Source organism: Ictalurus punctatus, chromosome 21 (assembly GCF_001660625.3).
Source record: "Ictalurus punctatus breed USDA103 chromosome 21, Coco_2.0, whole genome shotgun sequence".
Taxonomy (NCBI): domain Eukaryota; kingdom Metazoa; phylum Chordata; class Actinopteri; order Siluriformes; family Ictaluridae; genus Ictalurus; species Ictalurus punctatus.
This window is the reverse complement of record NC_030436.2, coordinates 20,215,001-20,232,500: the sequence shown is the minus strand read 5'-3', so window position 1 is coordinate 20,232,500 and position 17,500 is coordinate 20,215,001. Positions and strand designations below refer to the sequence as shown.

At 45.3% G+C, this 17,500-nt stretch overlaps 2 protein-coding genes across 5 annotated transcripts in view; one reads left to right on the top strand and one right to left on the bottom strand.

Annotated features, from left to right (window-relative positions):
• rad54l2 (RAD54 like 2) overlaps positions 1-4,691 on the bottom strand; it is a 9,581-nt gene extending 4,890 nt beyond the window's left edge. Inside the window, exons 1-10 of the mRNA XM_053673983.1 lie at positions 4,539-4,691; positions 2,423-2,627; positions 2,086-2,335; positions 1,858-1,970; positions 1,619-1,738; positions 1,262-1,497; positions 905-1,087; positions 679-812; positions 376-572; positions 1-154 (exon numbers count right to left, since the gene is read on the bottom strand). The exon at positions 1-154 is cut by the window's left edge and continues 189 nt beyond it. Of these exons, the coding sequence (XP_053529958.1) occupies positions 1-154; positions 376-572; positions 679-812; positions 905-1,087; positions 1,262-1,497; positions 1,619-1,738; positions 1,858-1,970; positions 2,086-2,335; positions 2,423-2,576 (1,541 nt within the window). The 5' untranslated portion in view covers positions 2,577-2,627; positions 4,539-4,691. The remainder of the gene's footprint in view (positions 155-375; positions 573-678; positions 813-904; positions 1,088-1,261; positions 1,498-1,618; positions 1,739-1,857; positions 1,971-2,085; positions 2,336-2,422; positions 2,628-4,538) is intronic.
• Positions 4,205-15,825, top strand: bap1 (BRCA1 associated protein-1 (ubiquitin carboxy-terminal hydrolase)). Of its 4 annotated transcripts, none has more exons than XM_017450044.3 (18): positions 4,205-4,513; positions 6,663-6,692; positions 6,811-6,865; positions 6,962-7,094; positions 7,283-7,402; positions 7,578-7,639; positions 8,905-9,047; positions 9,197-9,275; positions 10,398-10,521; positions 10,695-10,830; positions 10,951-11,123; positions 11,240-11,346; positions 11,498-11,825; positions 11,924-12,188; positions 12,304-12,542; positions 12,932-13,024; positions 13,190-13,262; positions 15,369-15,825. In XM_017450044.3, exons 1-18 carry the CDS (start codon positions 4,453-4,455, stop codon positions 15,500-15,502), a joined length of 2,355 nt encoding a protein of 784 aa, XP_017305533.1. In that variant the 5' UTR covers positions 4,205-4,452; the 3' UTR covers positions 15,503-15,825. The 4 variants fall into 4 exon arrangements, with proteins under 4 accessions (XP_017305533.1, XP_017305535.1, XP_017305534.1 ...); XM_017450046.3 differs by having other exon boundaries at positions 4,230-4,513; positions 12,005-12,188; XM_017450045.3 differs by lacking the exon at positions 4,205-4,513 and adding an exon at positions 5,464-5,682.
• The last annotated feature ends 1,675 nt before the right edge of the window (positions 15,826-17,500 follow it).

Below are 17,500 nucleotides of genomic sequence, written 5' to 3'. Positions count from 1 at the left end.
TTGTTCTGCAGCGGGTAGCCGGTCAGCACCACGCGCCGCCGCGACCGGATGTTCTTCAGCGCCTGCGACGTGCTGGCGTGGCAGTTCTTAATGCGGTGACCCTCATCGCAGATCACCACGTCCGGGCCGGGCCGGGAGAGAGCCTTCTCGATGTCTGGAAAAAAAACAACAGGATCGGATCAATAACGCGCTCGCTTGCTCGGATGTGCCGTGTCCTGTAAAGCCTGTATTGACCAATTGGAGACATTCAGTACAGCAAGCTCCGCCCCGACCCCCCCCAAGCGGTTATTTACGTGCCTTTTTTTTTTTTTTTTTATCAATGAATGGAAGAATCTAGCGAGCATGTCTCATGCTACATGTGGTGAAGGAACAAACCTTTCATGAGCTCCTGCTGCCGGTCCTCCTCGTCCAGGTCGATGATGATCGGCCCGGCGGGTTTTTTCGACTTCCTCTTGCGGCCGGTGACGAAGCTCTTCTTCAGAGAGAGCAGCCGGTACATTTCGTACCCCATCAGCAGCACGCCACCATCACGTGCCCACTCCTCTACCACCTTCGCCCGGGTCACAGTCGTCCTGCGGGAGGAGAATAAAAAAACATTTACTGGTTTTACTTTATATATGAGAGAGAGAGAGAGAGAGAGGCTCTGTGAAAATATTAGTGCGTAACGAGATTAATTACTTGTGCTCGTCGTTCAGGAGGTGCACTCTGAAGGCTCGGGGGGAAACCTGGGCCGGATCGGTGTCCGGAGGAAGGGATTCAGCTGCGGGCAACCACAGATTAAACTCCGCTAACCAGTTCTGCAGAGTGTTCACCTGGACGGACAGAGAGAGAGAGAGAGACCCGATCTTCACACCTGATGTCACTTCCTGTTTACTCTATGCTGCGTGGTTGTACAGGGTCTTACAGGCACGATGGCGAGGACGGTTCTGGCTCCTGTGTGTCGGAGCAGGATGTCGATGAAGGAGATGACCTGCAGGGTTTTGCCCAGTCCCATACTGTGTGCCAGGATGCAGCCGAAGCCACTGCTGGTCTTGTAGCGCTCCAGAGATTCCACCAGGTTATCGTACAGGAAACGGATCCCGCCGATCTGCCACAGGCGGAGAGCGAAAGCAGATGCAGTGACGCAGAGTTTAAACGTTTACAAGCAAACTGAACAGAATTCACATCCACTCCTGACGTGTTCACGCCGAAAGAGCTGGAGAGGACTCGGTGGATTTGTTCGTTCCCCTCCCTCATCATTAGGGGAGAGTGTGAGGTGTACCTGGTGAGGTTTGACGGCGCGGGCGAGCTGCGGGGCGAGGAACAGGTCGTCCTCCTCGGCCGGGTGGTTGATGTTGACCAGCACTCTGCCCTGAGCGTCCGGCTGGTTCAGGGCGTCGTTGATGTGCGAGCCGCTGCTCTCCTCTGTCCCAGGAGAAGTAGAGCGCTCGTCTTCGTCCTCCTCCTCCTCACCGATGTGGAACATTTCCTCATCACCTGAGCTCAGCTCAATCACATCTAAACACACACAGAGGGAGGGAAAGAGTGAGAGAGAGAGAGAGAGAGAGAGAGAGAGAGAGAGCGCATGATAGCAGCTAAAACTACACAAACTAGCCAAGAGGTGGGTGTGTGTGTATACCGTCTCTGGGTGCTGGTTTCGGAGGAGGTGCGGATCCTCTGGACTCCCCCTCGTCTCCGCTGCTGTCCAGGCAAATCACTTCGCCCTTAACAACAGTCGCCAAGGAGGGCAAGTCCACTACTACAAGAAGAAAAACACACCATATACTTTAAGTGTAAGATCGCAAGTGTAGTACTGTGTAGTGTGTGTCCGTGTGTATGTCCGTGTGTATGTCCGTGTGTGTGTGTGTGTGTGTGTACCAGTGGGTAACGGATAGTCCTTCCTCTGCTGCTCCAGGCGTTTTCTTCTCTCCAGCTCCTCCTGCTGTGCCGCTTTAGTTCCTGGTTCCAGCTGATGCTCCTCCAGCAACTTCCTGTTCACAACACACCAGAGCACACACTCACGCCGTGGTTCTACACACACACACGAGTATCTCTCATATACATCTATTGCACAGATTTAAAGGAGCCAGATCACTCGTATCGTACCTGATGTTCCTCCTCAGGTGAGCAGGTTTAGCCGGTTTGGAACTTTTCTTCTTCGACTTCCTCTTGGGGGCGGAGTCGGTGGCTTCAGAGGCCCCCCGTGACCCGTTCGGACTCGAAGGACGTGACGTAGACTTCGACGAGGACCGCGATGGAGGTCTGGAAGAAGGGGCGGAACTCCCTGAACCCGAAGTGCAGGCGGGGCTCTCCAGCCCCGCCCTCTCCTCCGTCTCCATGGCCTCTGCGGCTTGGTCTGTGAGAAAACGCGGCACGAGGCATTAGAAGATCTAAATCACCTGCCTTCTGATTCAACGTAATTAATTCATTCTTGACCGCTCACCTGCTTCTTCGTCGTCTTCTTCATCTTCTTCTTCATCGTCGCCATCGTCTGCATCGTTCTCTCCGTCACCTTCCTCTTCCATCTCCTCTTCTTCCTCCTCTTCGCTGTTCAGGCTGTGTTCCAAGTCGCTCTCCGAGATCGCCTCTTCTGACATGGCGTCCCCTGGATCTTCAGAGCACTACCTACACATCTTCACCCAGACCACCTTAAATGCAAAACACCCTCATTGTTAATTACACATCCTCATTCAGACCACCTTAAATACCTTAATCTAGCCAGGGCATGTCCGTTTCCGTCACGCCACATCATGCTATTTTGTATGTGCAGTTTCAGGCATATTCACAAAGAAGGCTGAGAAGTGGTTTTACTTTACTTTTTATTATGCTAAGTTCGAGAGAGAGAAAGAGTGAAAGAAAAAAAAAAACAAGGAAAGAAAACAAAAGTTACATAACGCGAGTTATATAAGGCGGGTTACGAAGTGCTTTTACTTCATGTTCCTGAGGAAATGTAGGCCAGTAGGCTGAAAGTGCACACACACACACACACACACACACACACACACACACACCCCATCTCAGTCACGACCCTCTAACACTCCGTCTCTCTCTCTCTGACTCGGCTCTGTCCTATTCAGCAACCTGCGTACCTTCAAGTGCACTACAAAAAGGATGTTAGTATGGCATCAGCAAATACTGGCATGAAATATGCAAATGAGGCCAAAATTATGCAAATAACTCCTGATGCAATGTGGTTGGTAACGCACCGGCGGGTCTGAACACGTCCGTATTGTGAGATACGCGTGGCGTAGCTCCGCCTCCTTCTAACTGGTCTGTATTCAGTGTCGGCGATGTGTGCTCGTTTATTCTCACCTCATGTGTTCACGATGGCGAAAAAAACAAACAAACCAACCACACGACACAATTCTCATAAACACATTCATTTTATTAAACTTGGTCCAGGTAAATATATTAAGCACTCCCCTGAGTGCCGGTGCAGGAGGCGGAGCTTCTTCAAACGCCTGACAGGCGTTGATATATTTTATATCAATTATAATCATTAGAATGAATACCGAATTCATCTTCAATAACAATTAATAATAATAATAAAAATAATAATAATAATAATAATAAAAATAATAATAATAAGGCATCTGTCTCGACTCTGATTGGCTGTTAACAATAATTAAATAATTTATTTGCACATATCAGATTTTAAAGAAAAGATTAAGAAAAACAAAAAAACTATGCAAACAAAAACAAGCAAATAATAAGCAAATATAATAAATGACAACACTACAGTAAACAAACAAACAAACAAAAACAAGCAAATAAACAAGCATATTTGAAATAAATAAAATAATGAAACGAAATAAATAAAAATAAATAAATAAGCAGGTATACTGTGAGGAATATTATAACCTGGCAGTGACATTTCCATAAGCCACACCTCACTGTGCAGCTACATTAACATTATATTAACGTTACATTAACATCACCGTTGACACGCTATAACTCCGCAGCACGCGCTCTAATAACGCGTTATAAGCGCTTCATAGCTCTGCAGCAGTAATTCCGACTCCACCGCTCTCTCCACTAACACGTTCATTACAGCAGGAGCCAAACAACCCCTGGCTCGGTCCCAAATCCCTCCCAGTGCTCGGCTAGTGAACTACCCTAGTAGTGCGAAGCGGATTACTTTCCAGCACGCGCGAGGAGTTCGAGTGGGGGACGAGGGCGGGATTTGGGACGCAGCCGTCGCGCGGCGCTGTGGCCTAAAACACGGGCTGTGACGAGCCCGTATGCTAACGCCTGTATGCTAACTCCTATTGTCTGCACAAGAGAGCAGGCGGAGGCGAAGTCGAAACACTGATTTTTTTAAACCGGTCCGAGGTATTTTGAGTTTGGTTTTTAAAAAAAAATGTATTTACCAGATTGCATTTAAACACGGCCACGTTAATAACTCCCGTTACACCGAATTAAACTGAATGGCTAAGACTGAGCTTTAGCATCCTTCGCTAGCCGCTCTGAAGAATGAGTCTGATCGGTTTTTATCAGATCAAAGCAGCAGGACATTTCGTCAGTTCGCATTCAGGTGCGTTTTTAATCTGCGGTCTTACCTTCTGCACCGTCCTGCTTGAAACTGGACGCTGTAGCGTCGGAGCCTCATAAAAAAAACTGTTTTTATTCACACCGGAATTCTTTTATTTTTCCCCTATATTATACTGTTTTCCATAAGCGCCACAGAAGCTTTCCGGAGTGCAACACGAGCTAGCGGCTTAAGGTTCCGATCTTCATACGGTTCCTGTCTGGAGAAAAAAAAACCCCCAACAACAACCCTAAATATATTTTTAATTATTCAGTTATAGGGCCTGCGGTATAATAATAATAACTTCATTTGTATGACACATTTCATACATTTAAAATGCTTTCGAAAGAGAAATAAAAAAAAAAGAGCATAAGCTAACCGAAAATGAAAATAATAAAATAGGCAGATGATGTGGTAAATAAAGTAATAACAGCGACAGGACGAATATGATAGCACAAAAAAAAAATAGTGAAAATAAAAGAGAACAACTCGAATAATATAAAAATCGTATAAAAGTAAGTAAACAAAAAACATATCAAACATGTTAAAGGATTAACATTTCCTTAAGACACTATGTGAATAGTAAACGCAGTGACTGGGTTTTCACCATCATTCCCAGAACAATGATAGATAGATAGATAGATAGATAGATAGATAGATAGATTAATGAACTAATAGAGAAAGCCTCATATTGTTAGTGTTAGAGCTTTTAATGGACAAATGTGTGAATATCGAACATATACATTTGCAGAAATAGAACAGAATATGTAAAAACAAACACACATACACAACAGGACTTTTAACCAGTTAAAGTGTTAAAATATTTCATATTTTAGGTATTAAATGATTAGGGGTGACTATTTAGAATCACGACAACGCACAAATATCAACACTAGATGGTGGCCGTTATTAGAATCGTAACCACAGTTAGTCGCAGGTTGATGACGCAATCAACAATTGACGGAATCCTTTATTTAAAAAAAAAAAAAAAAAAAAAAATCTATTGTGTTTACAAGAAAGCTACAGTAATCGGCAGGAATAGCGAACGTTTCCGAGCCCTCCGAGTGTAAACACAATGACATGGCGTTTTATCTGAGTTAACTGTAAAGCTGTCTGGACTTTATTGTAGATAATAATCATGAATAAAGGCTGGCTGGAGCTGGAGAGCGACCCCGGTGAGTGAAGTAGCTAAGCTAACAGGAGCGAACGCTGCTTTCATTCCGTTACAATACACACACTGCCAGTGATTAAACAACGATTAAACTCTTTATTCTAATAAAAACCAGCAAACAAAAATGTTAATGATGGTTGTAATGATCACAGGATAAATACTGTGTGATAAATCTTCTAAATGATATATTTAAAAAAAAAAAAAAAAAAACCCCACAGTAACACAACAGTACCCTTGATAAATAAACACAATTACTAAAATATCTGATTGAGACACTTATTTAACTCAGGAGTTAGCTCTGACAAACCAAAAGTCTTCATATGTGCACTACATAGGCTATTAGGCTATAAAACCACTCTGTGTAGTCCACTTCCTGTCTGCTGTTTGGACTTCTCGTGTTGTTTTTTTAATGATTTTTATTCATGTTATAATTATTACTCTTATTATGGGTTTATTTATTTATTTATTTATTTAAAAAAAATTTTTTAAAGCTAAGTCTTGGCGATATGATAAAATTATATATCACAATATAAAATTTTCCCAGCAATACAGTAGTGCTGCGTATAAAAAAAAATAAAAAAAAACCCCAAATCCGTTTAGCTTTTTTTTTTAGGATAACTTTTTTTAATGATTAAAAAATAACACTGGATAATAAAATGTATAAATCTGTCTTTTTTTTTTTTTTGAAGCGTAAGTGCACAGCTGTATCATTTAAAACAATCTAATAAAAAAGGTTTCATAATAATAATAATAATTCATTCGTGGTATCGCAAGTGTGTTGTGGTGTAATTGATTGTGATATCGGTGTTATATAGTTGTATCGGGCAGATCTACTGTACCCTGCGTTTTATACGTGGGTTGTGCTATGAGAGTTATATTATAAATCTTATCGAGACTCCTGTTGATGATCATGTAAGAAGCAACGTTCGACACCTAACGTAGACGTGCAGTGATGTGGTTCCTCTGTACTTTGTGTGTTTTCAGGTCTCTTCACACTGCTGGTGGAGGATTTCGGTGAGGAACGTTTCTGTACAGCTGACGTCCCTGCTTGTTTCTTCGGCAGATGATTGGATTTGAAGTGATGTAGGAGTGAGACGGAATGTAACCAACATGTTGTTTGTGTGTTGCTCAGGTGTGAAGGGTGTTCAGGTGGAGGAGATCTACGACCTGCAGAGTAAATGCCAGAGGTAGTGTACAATCACGCACGCACGCACGCACACACACACAGAGCACCAGTATATTGTAGATGAGATGTTCACGCTGTAAGTATGTTGTGTGTTCAGTCCCGTGTACGGCTTTATCTTCCTGTTCAAATGGATCGAGGAGCGTCGCTCCAGGAGGAAAGTGTCCACTCTGGTGGACGAGACCTCGGTTATCGACGACGACATCGTCAACGACATGTTCTTCGCTCACCAAGTCAGTCTTGCGTGTTTTACCTTACTCCGGTTTTAATAAGTGGGTCATTTATTCTCACACAGTGTTTTTAAGGGTTAAACTTTTTTTTTTAATCCCATTTGTGCTGTTTTTGCTATTTTAACATGCATTGATGCTATAGGTATTTTGTTTCTGTGTGTGTGTGTGTGTGTGTGTGTGTGTGTGTGTAGCTGATTCCAAACTCGTGTGCGACTCATGCCTTACTGAGCGTGCTCCTGAACTGCAGCGGGGTGGAGCTGGGCAGCACACTGAGCCGCATGAAGGCCTTCACCAAGGGGTTCAATCCAGAGGTGTATATGCGCACACACACACACACACACACACACACACACACACACACACACACACGTGTATATACTGCTGTTCTCTCACTTAATGATGAATTTTGGAATAGTCTTGCTCAAGCTTAAATGTCACTTCAGTTTCTGTGTGTGTATGTATGTGTGTGTGTATGTATGTATGCAGAGCAAAGGCTACGCCATTGGGAATGCTCCGGAGTTAGCAAAGGCACACAACAGTCATGCCAGGTACAGCATCTGCAGAGTACAGTTACTACATGATTTTACTGTGTGACACAAAAGAGAGTAGAGTGGTGTACGGTGGAGTATGGTAGAGTACAGTAGAGTTGAGTACAGTAGAGTTGAGTAGAGTACAGTAGGTTACAGTAGAGTACAGTAGAGTGGAGTACAGTAGGGTACAGTAGAGTTGAGTAGAGTACAGTAGGTTACAGTAGAGTACAGTAGAGTGGAGTACAGTACAGTAGAGTGAAGTACAGTAGGGTACAGTAGAGTACAGTAGAGTGGAGTACAGTAGGGTACAGTACAGTAGAGTGGAGTACAGTAGGGTAGAGTGGAGTACAGTAGGGTACAGTAGAGTACAGTAGAGTGGAGTACAGTAGAGTACAGTAGAGTGGAGTACAGTAGGGTACAGTAGAGTACAGTAGAGTGGAGTACAGTAGGGTACAGTAGAGTGGAGTACAGTAGGGTACACTAGAGTACAGTAGGGTACAGTAGAGTACAGTAGAGTGGAGTACAGTAGAGTACAGTACAGTAGAGTGGAGTACAGTAGGGTACAGTAGAGTACAGTAGAGTGGAGTACAGTGGAGTACAGTAGAGTGGAGTACAGTAGGGTACACTAGAGTACAGTAGGGTAGAGTGGAGTACAGTAGGGTACAGTAGAGTGGAGTACAGTAGAGTGGAGTACAGTAGGGTACAGTGGAGTACAGTACAGTAGGGTACAGTAGAGTGGAGTACAGTAGAGTGGAGTACAGTAGGGTACAGTAGAGTGGAGTACAGTAGAGTGGAGTACAGTAGGGTACAGTGGAGTACAGTACAGTAGAGTGGAGTACAGTAGGGTAGAGTGGAGTACAGTAGAGTGGAGTACAGAAGAGTGCAGTACAGTAGGGTACAGTGGAGTACAGTAGAGTGGAGTAGAGTAGATTACAGTACAGTAAAGTACGGTAGAGTTGAGTAGAGTACAGTACAGTGGAGTACAGTAGGGTACAGTAGAGTAGAGTGGAGTACAGTAGAGTGGAGTACAGTAGAGTGCAGTACAGTAGAGTGGAGTAGAGTAGATTACAGTACAGTAAAGTACGGTAGAGTTGAGTAGAGTACAGTACAGTGGAGTACAGTAGGGTACAGTAGATTTGCCTTAAAAATTCCTGAAGTTGAAAACATTGTGAGCTGTGTGTGTGAGAGAGAGAGAAAGGAAGCAGGTGTCAGTAGCGTAGTTAAACAGGACCTTATTAATCACAGTGTAAAACATGTCTCTCTGCTGACTGTGTTCTCTGGAGGCCCGAGCCACGGCACCTGCCAGAGAAACAGAACGGCATCAGTGCTGTGAGGACGATGGAGGCCTTCCACTTCGTCAGCTACGTCCCCATTAAAGACCGACTGTTCGAGCTGGACGGCCTCAAAGCCTACCCCATTGACCACGGTCAGCTCTTACACAGTCACACTCAGTCCCTGTGTCCCCCTGTCCCTCTGTCCCTGTCCCTGCATCTCTCTGTGTCTGTGTCCGTGTGTCTCAGTACTTGTGTCTCTCTCTCTCTGTCTCTCTCTCTCTTTGTCTCTGTGTCTCTGCAGGTCCTTGGGGAGAGGAGGAGGAGTGGACAGACAAAGCTCGGAGGGTCATTATGGAGAGAATCGGCCTGGCGACCGCAGGGTGAGACACGCGCTCACTTCTTAAACACACCTCCACCATAACAGGGTGATGTTACACTCCTCTGTGTCAAACACTGACGACGTTTACATGGACAGCAGTAATCTAATTATTGACCTTACTCTGAGTAAGATAATAATGTGATTAAGGTGTTTACATGAGTCGCTTTTAGAATACTCCTTTCATGTACCCGTTTTACATGTTATAGAAGATAGGTCGATTAACAGCACACGTCATTACGTCACCGCGCCACGCCGTCCGACGTCCCTCCAGAATTTCACGTATCTACATACAGTTCATCTATGTTATGGTACCGTATACAGTTTTGGGTGTTTTTATTGAAATTTTTTACGAACGCTTCAAGTGCAGTTAATTATTTGTCATGCTGTACGTGCTAATAGACGACTGCTTGAAGCCGTGGGCTGCGTCCCAAACCGCGTACTTACCTACTATATAGTAGCCGAGATACATGTATTTCTCCCCACTACAGGCCTATAGGAGGTAAGTACGCGGTTTGGGACGCAGTCGTACTCTCTTGTTCGCCGTAAAACGGTTGAGTGCTGCCGTGTGTGATCGTGTCCTGTCGCACAATGCGGTGAAAACTCTCACACGACGTTAGTAGTGTCATTAAGGTGTGTACAAGTCTGTAATACACGTCCATAATGCGACTAAACCAGGACTACTCCACACAGGAGTACTTAATTCCATTTGTGTTTAATTCAAGTATGACTTTAATCGGATTAAGGTCATTAAAAATTGCTGTTTACATGCTAGTTTCTTAATCAGAGTATCATCTTAATCGGGTTAATAGTGGATTATTGTTGTCCGTGTAAACGTACTGAGTGTCTTGATGTCCATCTCAGTCAGTCATGTGGGGAAGATAAGTGAAGCCACTGTTTACGTCTCATGTTGCCCCTGACACCCCACTATATGTGTGTGGTAAAGCCTAAATCTGCAAAATACTGCCTCCTTTACCCTGTATAGCACACTATATATCCAACATGGTCATGCCTCTTATTCCACCTCGTTTCCATGGATATGGTTAAATTACGTTTAAGTCGAGAGCCCGAACCTACAGACGAGATGTTTCCTGACCCATGTTCCCCCCACCCCCACCCCTTGCAGCGAGCCGTACCACGACATCCGCTTCAACCTGATGGCGGTGGTTCCTGACCGCAGGGTGAAGTACGAGTCCAGGCTGGAGGTGCTCAAACGCAATCGGCAGATCGTTCTGGAAGGACTGCAGCAGGTGGAGGAAAAATAAATAACAAACGTTTATTTGGCTATTTATTTACACTCGATTCTTTTAACGTAGCAGCCCTCCATTGCCCCCTGCTGGTGTAGCGTAGTTTAGTGTTTGTGTACCTGTAGTGTTTCCTGAAGCCCTCCAGGTTTACCGTATTTATTTATTTTTTTCCCCAGTCGATCAGGGCATCCCAAACAGACACGACACAGGAACGCAAGCAGCAAGACTCCTCCTCCGAGGACACACCCGCTACTGTAAAAAAGGAGGAGGGGTCAGATACACCGGTAGCACCTGCTGCGGCTCCACCCACAGGTATGTGTTTGTGTGTTGGTGTTTAATGAATAGCAGCTGAAATTCCATAAACATTCCATTAGTGTCTGGATGGAAAGTGTGTGTGTGTGTGTGTGTGTGTGTGTGTGTGTGTGTGTGTAGACTCGGCTGAGGTGGCGAGTGTTCCTGCAGCGTCCGTCTCCTCAGAGAAACCCAAAGCCGCAGTGAAGCCGCCTACTCTGCCTCCAGGGGGCGCCAGCACCGGCCCCAACCCTGTCGTTCAGCGCCTGCCCGCCTTCCTGGACAACCACAACTACGCAAAGTCCCCCATGCAGGTGAGCCGCTAGTGCCGGACGAATGCTGTTGTAAATTATTACTATTATTATTATTTTTATTATTGTGTAAGGTGTTAATTGTCTCTCTGTGTGTGTGTGTGTGTGTGTGCGCGCAGGAGGAGGAGGACCTGGCTGCAGGAGTGGCTCGTGCTCGTGCCCCTGGACCCCCTCAAGCCCCGTACTCTGATGATGAGGATGAAGATGAGGATGAAGAGGAGGACAGGTGCGGAAAGTGAGAGAGAGAAGGGGGGGGGCGGAGCGAGATAGTGAAGGGGGAGGGAGAGAGAGAGAGAGGGGTAGGGGGAGAGAGGGGGAGGCGCCGTGTGTCTTTAATTATCGCTTTATGATCAAGCTTCTTGTGTTTTGCTTAACAGGTTCCGCAAAAAGGCGGGTGTTCGTGGACGGGGCGTGGCCCGGAGTAGTGCTGGTGGGGGTGGAGGCGGAGTCTCGGGCGTGGAGGGCCAGCTGGCTCTGAACATGCTTGCTGAGAGACTCAAAAAGGCAGAGAGAAAGGACACCATGGCAACAACGGCGATGCCCGGCTCCTCCGCCCTGAACGTGCGCACGGAGGGCCGAACCGGTGGCATCAGCATCACGCCCGCCTGCCAGCCCTCGCCCACGCCCAGCAACGAGAGCACGGACACGGCCTCCGAGATCGGCAGCGCCTTCAACTCGCCGCTGAGGTCTCCCGCGCGCTCGCAGGTACCACTTATCACCGCTCATCACCGCTCTTTCTAAATCATCGGTACCTTTTAGAAGCAGAGCCGTTATGTTTAGCTTTTGATATCACACTATTTAAGATGCTCCAGGGCGTTGTCGAGAGAGGAGTATCTAAAGCAGTGGGTGGTTCTGTGAGTTTCGGTACTCTTGCCGTCCCGCAGGCTGCCACTCGACCCTCCAGCCCCGTGGCCTGCCACCTGAGCCGCGTGCTGTTCGGAGACGACGACGTCCTGCTGAGACTGGACACTCGACACAACCGCGCCGTCCGAGAGCTCGGAGCCCTGATCAGCTCCACTCAGCTACAGCTCAGAGAGGACGGAACCATCTACACACTGCCAAGTGCAGGTACAACACACACACACACACACACACACACACACACACACACACACACACACACACACACACAAAGGAGTAATGTACAGAATAATAAGGCCCACTGTCCTTCCTCCGCACACAGACGCGGTGTGTGACGTGGTGAAGAAGGCAGGCGGAGCGGATGGTAAGGAGCCGAGTGACCGGTCGGAGGGAGGAGGTGCGGGTGGAGAGGAGGATGGAGGGAAAGGAGGAGCGTCCCGGGAGCTAAAACGGGAGAAAGAGTGCGCAGAGACGAGCAAAGACAAGCCGAGAGCGGAGACGCCGAACTTTGTGGAGCCTGAGGCACTCACCAAGCCGCTTGGGGAGAAATACACTCCTAAAGTGAGGAGAGAGTCTGGATTATTATTATTATTATTATTATTACTACAATTCCAAAAATTAAAAATGAATAAAAACATCATACAAGTAAAAATTGTAAATAAAAACAAAATGCAATGATTTGCAAATCTCATAAACCCGTATGTTATTCACGATAGACTGTAGTAAACATATCGAATGTTTAAACTGAGGAAATGCACCATTTTAAGGAAAAGATAAAGTAATTTTGAGTTTGATGGCAGCAACACGTCTCAAAACAGTTGGGACGGGGTCAACACGAGGCTGTAAAAGAGTTAATAAAAAGAAACCGCTGGAGCTTGAGTCGTGTCCGCTGCGTGTCGTAACCGCTCAGTGTCATCATGGCCGTTTCCGTTTCTCTTCCCCCGCTGTAGGAGTTGTTGGCGCTGCTGAAGTGCGTGGAGGCCGATATCGCCAATTACGAGGTGTATCTGAAAGAGGAGGTGGAGAAACGGAAGAAATACAAGGTCCGAGCTCCGACACCTGCCTTTTAAATCCCCAACAGCAAGCGAGCTTACAGCGATGTGCATTGGTCACGGTACTCCTTCAGATTAGATTCTGTTCACAGTTGAATATAGTGAAGTAATAAGGATCGCGTGTGTGTGTGTGTGTGTGTGTGTGTGTGTGTGCAGATTGATGACCAGAGAAGGACCCATAACTACGATGAGTTCATCTGCACCTTCATTTCCATGCTGGCACAGGAAGGTACACACACACACACACATACACACAAATATTAACCTTTATTACAGACTTCCAATTAACTTAGCTTATGGCCTTTTGGCGCATTTAAAGCAAACCGCGCTGGACACGCCCACATCTGTGTCGCCGGAAGTCGCCAGCTCTCACTGAAAACGCATGGTCTCCGGTCGCTTTATGTGTGAACCAAGGTTCTGCATTTTCCATTAGTTTTTATTTTTATTTTGACTTTGTTTTCAGATTCAGTTCAGTCGTGATTCGTTTTTAAAGCGTTTTTGCTGGTTTAGTTTCGTTTAGTTTCTATTTTTTGAAAATGCGTAGTTTTAGTTTCGTTTTTATTAGTTTTAGTCTTTTGTAATATGGGTTATTTGTCAAGGCCAGAAAAAGTATTGTGTAATTAAAAACTCAACAAAAACATCATACAGTTTTAGAAATGTGTGTTCAGCAATACCAGCAGCACATAAAATGTACATCCGGGCATAAATAAGCTGACAAACCCATGAAAGATGCCGTCGATCCTCTCTTTCTCCAACCATCCGCACACGGGCTCAGCTCCCTCATCCCTAATGACCTCTCTTCATTCCTGCTTCGCCGTATCCATCTCAGCCCCAACAAGGCTGATGACTCGTGCAGCTGCAGGTGTTGAACTTTGTCTCGAGTAAAGTGGAGAACTTTTTGAAGGCAGTCGACTCACACAGTTGTGTGAATCTCCCAGTTTCCATAAACATATGAAGCAGCGCTTCCTCCCGCTTGTGGAGTTCCTGCGTATTTACAGCAGCTATGGGCTCTGCGGTGGAAGCTCTGCTGTAGTGTTCTGTCCTGCGGTCGTCTCCGTCATGCTGCCCCGCTCTGTACCGGGGTCAGCTTCTGTTTCGGGGGAGGGGGGCGTGGCGTTCTCCTTTACCGTATTAAGGTAAGCTAGGTTAGCCTCCTTGTGCGCGCTTCTCAAATGTACTTTGAAATTCGTGGGATTTTTCCCTTTAATAAATTGTCCACATATTTCACCGCCTTCCACTGCAGCACACGCGCTTTTACCTGACACACAGTCGTACTCAAAGCAATCCCAAATAAGACTCTGCCGCTTTCTTCTGACTTCCGGTGCCGCCGTGATGCCAGGCGAGGAGCACGGACTGTGCTGTGTTCAGTCTGACCCGGAATGTCGTCATTTCCGGGTTCCCGGTCGGAAATGTCAACTCTGAAAGATATTTGCTCTGTGAAAGACATTGACAAAGACCAAAACTAGGGACATTTACTCTGATTGTATTTTATTTCAGTTAGTTTTGCAAACAGACAGTACAGTTTTAGTTAGTTATCGGTTTTATTGTAGTGCCTCGTTTTTATTTCCATTTCGGTTAACGGCAGTGTTTTTCCACACCTAGTTTTCGTTATGTCGTTTGTTTACGGTTATAACCTTGGTGTGAACGCAACTTCAGAGTCAGACTGCAGGCGCGTAACCAAAACGTGTGAGATTTTGAATCAAAAGTGTAAAATAATAATAATAATAATGGAGTTTTAAACAACACTAGGGGGAAAAATCGGCACTGCTTAATCAGCTCGAAGCATTTAAGATACACAAAATCTAAAAGTGAATAAACTCTGAAACACGTCTGTAACGTCAGGGTCCTGAAGAGCATCAGTTTTACAGCACGTGCGAGCACACGTTTTAAAAGCGGTAGAGTCGGCTCGTGTAGGCGACAGTCTTCAATCTTCACATCTCCTCCATTTCCTCTCTCTCTTTCTCGCGCTCTCTCTTGCTCGCTCTCTCTCTCTCTCTCTCTCTCTCTCTCTCTCTCCCTCTCTCTCTCTCTCTCTCTCCACTGCTCTGCAGGAAGATTAAAATAAACTGCATCACATTCTCGCTATCTGTCCCTTGTTCTTTCTCTCTGACTGTGACTCAGGCTAGTGAAGAAGTCATCACAGAGACGAGTACTACAGTGCAGTGATAAGTCATTAGCATTGAGGTAGGGTCTTTCCCAGCAGCGTGAAGAAGCCACATGAGTCACTCTTAAATAAATAAATCGTCTAATTCCAGCTGGTGGAAGTGAAAACTGCAGTCTGTCCGTCTCTGATGCTGCTCGCTGCCTCTAATCCTGTGTGTGTGTGTGTTTGTAGGTATGCTGGCGAGCCTGGTGGAGCAGAACATTTCCGTGCGCAGGCGGCAGGGCGTGAGCATCGGCCGCCTGCATAAACAGCGCAAGCCGGACCGAAGAAAGCGATCTCGGCCGTACAAAGCCAAGCGCCAGTGAACGCGCCCCCGGACCCTCCGACACCGGCGCTGGCAATTTCTCTTAGGAAAAAGGTGCTGATAAACTCTCTAAGAACTAGTGAACAAACCAATACAACCAGGACCTCTGAACACAGCTCAAACACATTTAGGCTTAGGATGACTAGCTCAGAGAAACACGAGAGCTCGTGAGATTTACAAAAACATCCCGTGACTGTACTTACACAGACTTGTGCTAGTGAACACACTTGAATTGATCAAAACTAGCACTGATGAATATGATGCTTATGAAATCTAGTACTGGACTACATCACTGTGCACTTTCTGGCACAAACGCTATGGCTAGTGAACACACCCCACAGACAAGAGATGGTGAACACTCTCTCACACACACACACACACACACACACACACACACACACACACACACTTCAACTTATAAAGACTAGTGCTTGCGGACACACTCCGGCCCACGACCTGAGCGCTCTGCGGATTGTGAAAACAAAACAGTAAAGACTAGCGCTAGTGAACACACCCTGATTTATAACAGACAGCACTCCTGAGCAGCCTGAAACGCTCCGGTGCTAGTGAACACACCTCGGACGCCTCGGCAAAACGTGCGTATCCCTGACTACAGAGCAAGCGCAAAGAAAAAAGACAAACTCATCCTGGAGGTTACGGACAGTTCGGATGATCCTCACCATTTCTTTTTTAATCGCTGGACCAATCAGAGCTCTGAACACGAGGGATTGTTTTTTAAGGACGGTCGTGCCGGTCTCGCCCGGTGTAATCAGTGTTATGAGGAAAGAAAATGTTTCAGATTCTGACTAGACTTCCAAAACTATGTTTTGTCATCATCTTACTTTTGTTGTGTAGATGCAAGATGTGTGTGTGTGTGTGTGTGTGATTGGAGTATGTGATTTTCTTTTTGCTAATGTCTGTCTATCTGTGTGTGTGTGTATATATATATATATATATATATATATATATATATATATATATATATATATATATATATATATATATATATATATATATATAATATGTATATATATATATATATATATATATATATATATGTATATATATATATATATATATATATATATAATATGTATATATATATATATATAATATGTATATATATGTATGTGTGTGTGTGTGAGAGATTTCTAATGTCATTTCTAGATGTCCTCCTAAATAAAATAAACTCCACTGTAAGAACGTGTCCTTGTTCAGTGTGTTTGTTTTACTTTGTGTGTAAGCTGCAGCAGTCGACCAATCAGAACGAGGCAGGAGGGGAAATAAAACGACAGTAGTAAATTAATGCACGATGCACTACGTGTATAAACTGTCCAGTCGGAGCTTACGTCTTTCTAAAAAAAATTATTAGAATGTTTGAAATTACAGTATAACATACATGCAGTAGGAGCAGCGAGTGCTGGGGTCCAAGCACCAGGTTTGTGAGAAACGCCTAAATGGTGTGTACTGCTGTAATGACCTTTATTAATCTCATAGGATTGCGCGCTGACGCTCAACGTGCAACCGTATGTCCGTGGGAAGGGGGCGTGGCCTCACAGGTAAAGCTTTCTTTTCTTTTTCTTCTTTTTCAATTCACGTTTCAGAAGTCGTCTATCAAAACGACCTCCCGTACATCAGGTCAGCGATCATCTCGAAAGAAGAAACACAGTGACTTTGATCCTGGAAATGATTTACTCTGTATTTCAGATTGTTTTGTATATATAAGGGCTACTGAGGAGACGAGTTGTGGATTCGCCCGATCCTTCGGGAAATCGAGATCCTGCTGAAATATTTCGAAGAAATGAGCAGAAAATCCACCTTGAGAAATTTATAGATTCTCTCAGAGTTGCTCCAAGCTTAAAAAAGATGCAGCCTTGACCCATATTACAGCAACTCTGTGTGTGTGTGTGTGTGTGTGTGTGTGTGTGTGTGTGTGTGGGAGAGAGAGAGTCTGAGTAGGCAGTGAGCTGTGATTCTGCATATAAACTGCCAAAACTTA

What these genes read in the sequence shown, in the direction of transcription:
- bap1 (XM_017450044.3), top strand. Translation starts at nt 4,453, where the DNA reads ATGAGTCTGATCGGTTTTTATCAGATCAAAGCAGCAGGACATTTCGTC. An exon ending in CTACACACTGCCAAGTGCAG is followed by an intron (nt 12,189 to 12,303) that starts GTACAACACACA and finishes CTCCGCACACAG; the next exon opens with ACGCGGTGTGTGACGTGGTG. An exon ending in AGAAACGGAAGAAATACAAG is followed by an intron (nt 13,025 to 13,189) that starts GTCCGAGCTCCG and finishes GTGTGTGTGCAG; the next exon opens with ATTGATGACCAGAGAAGGAC.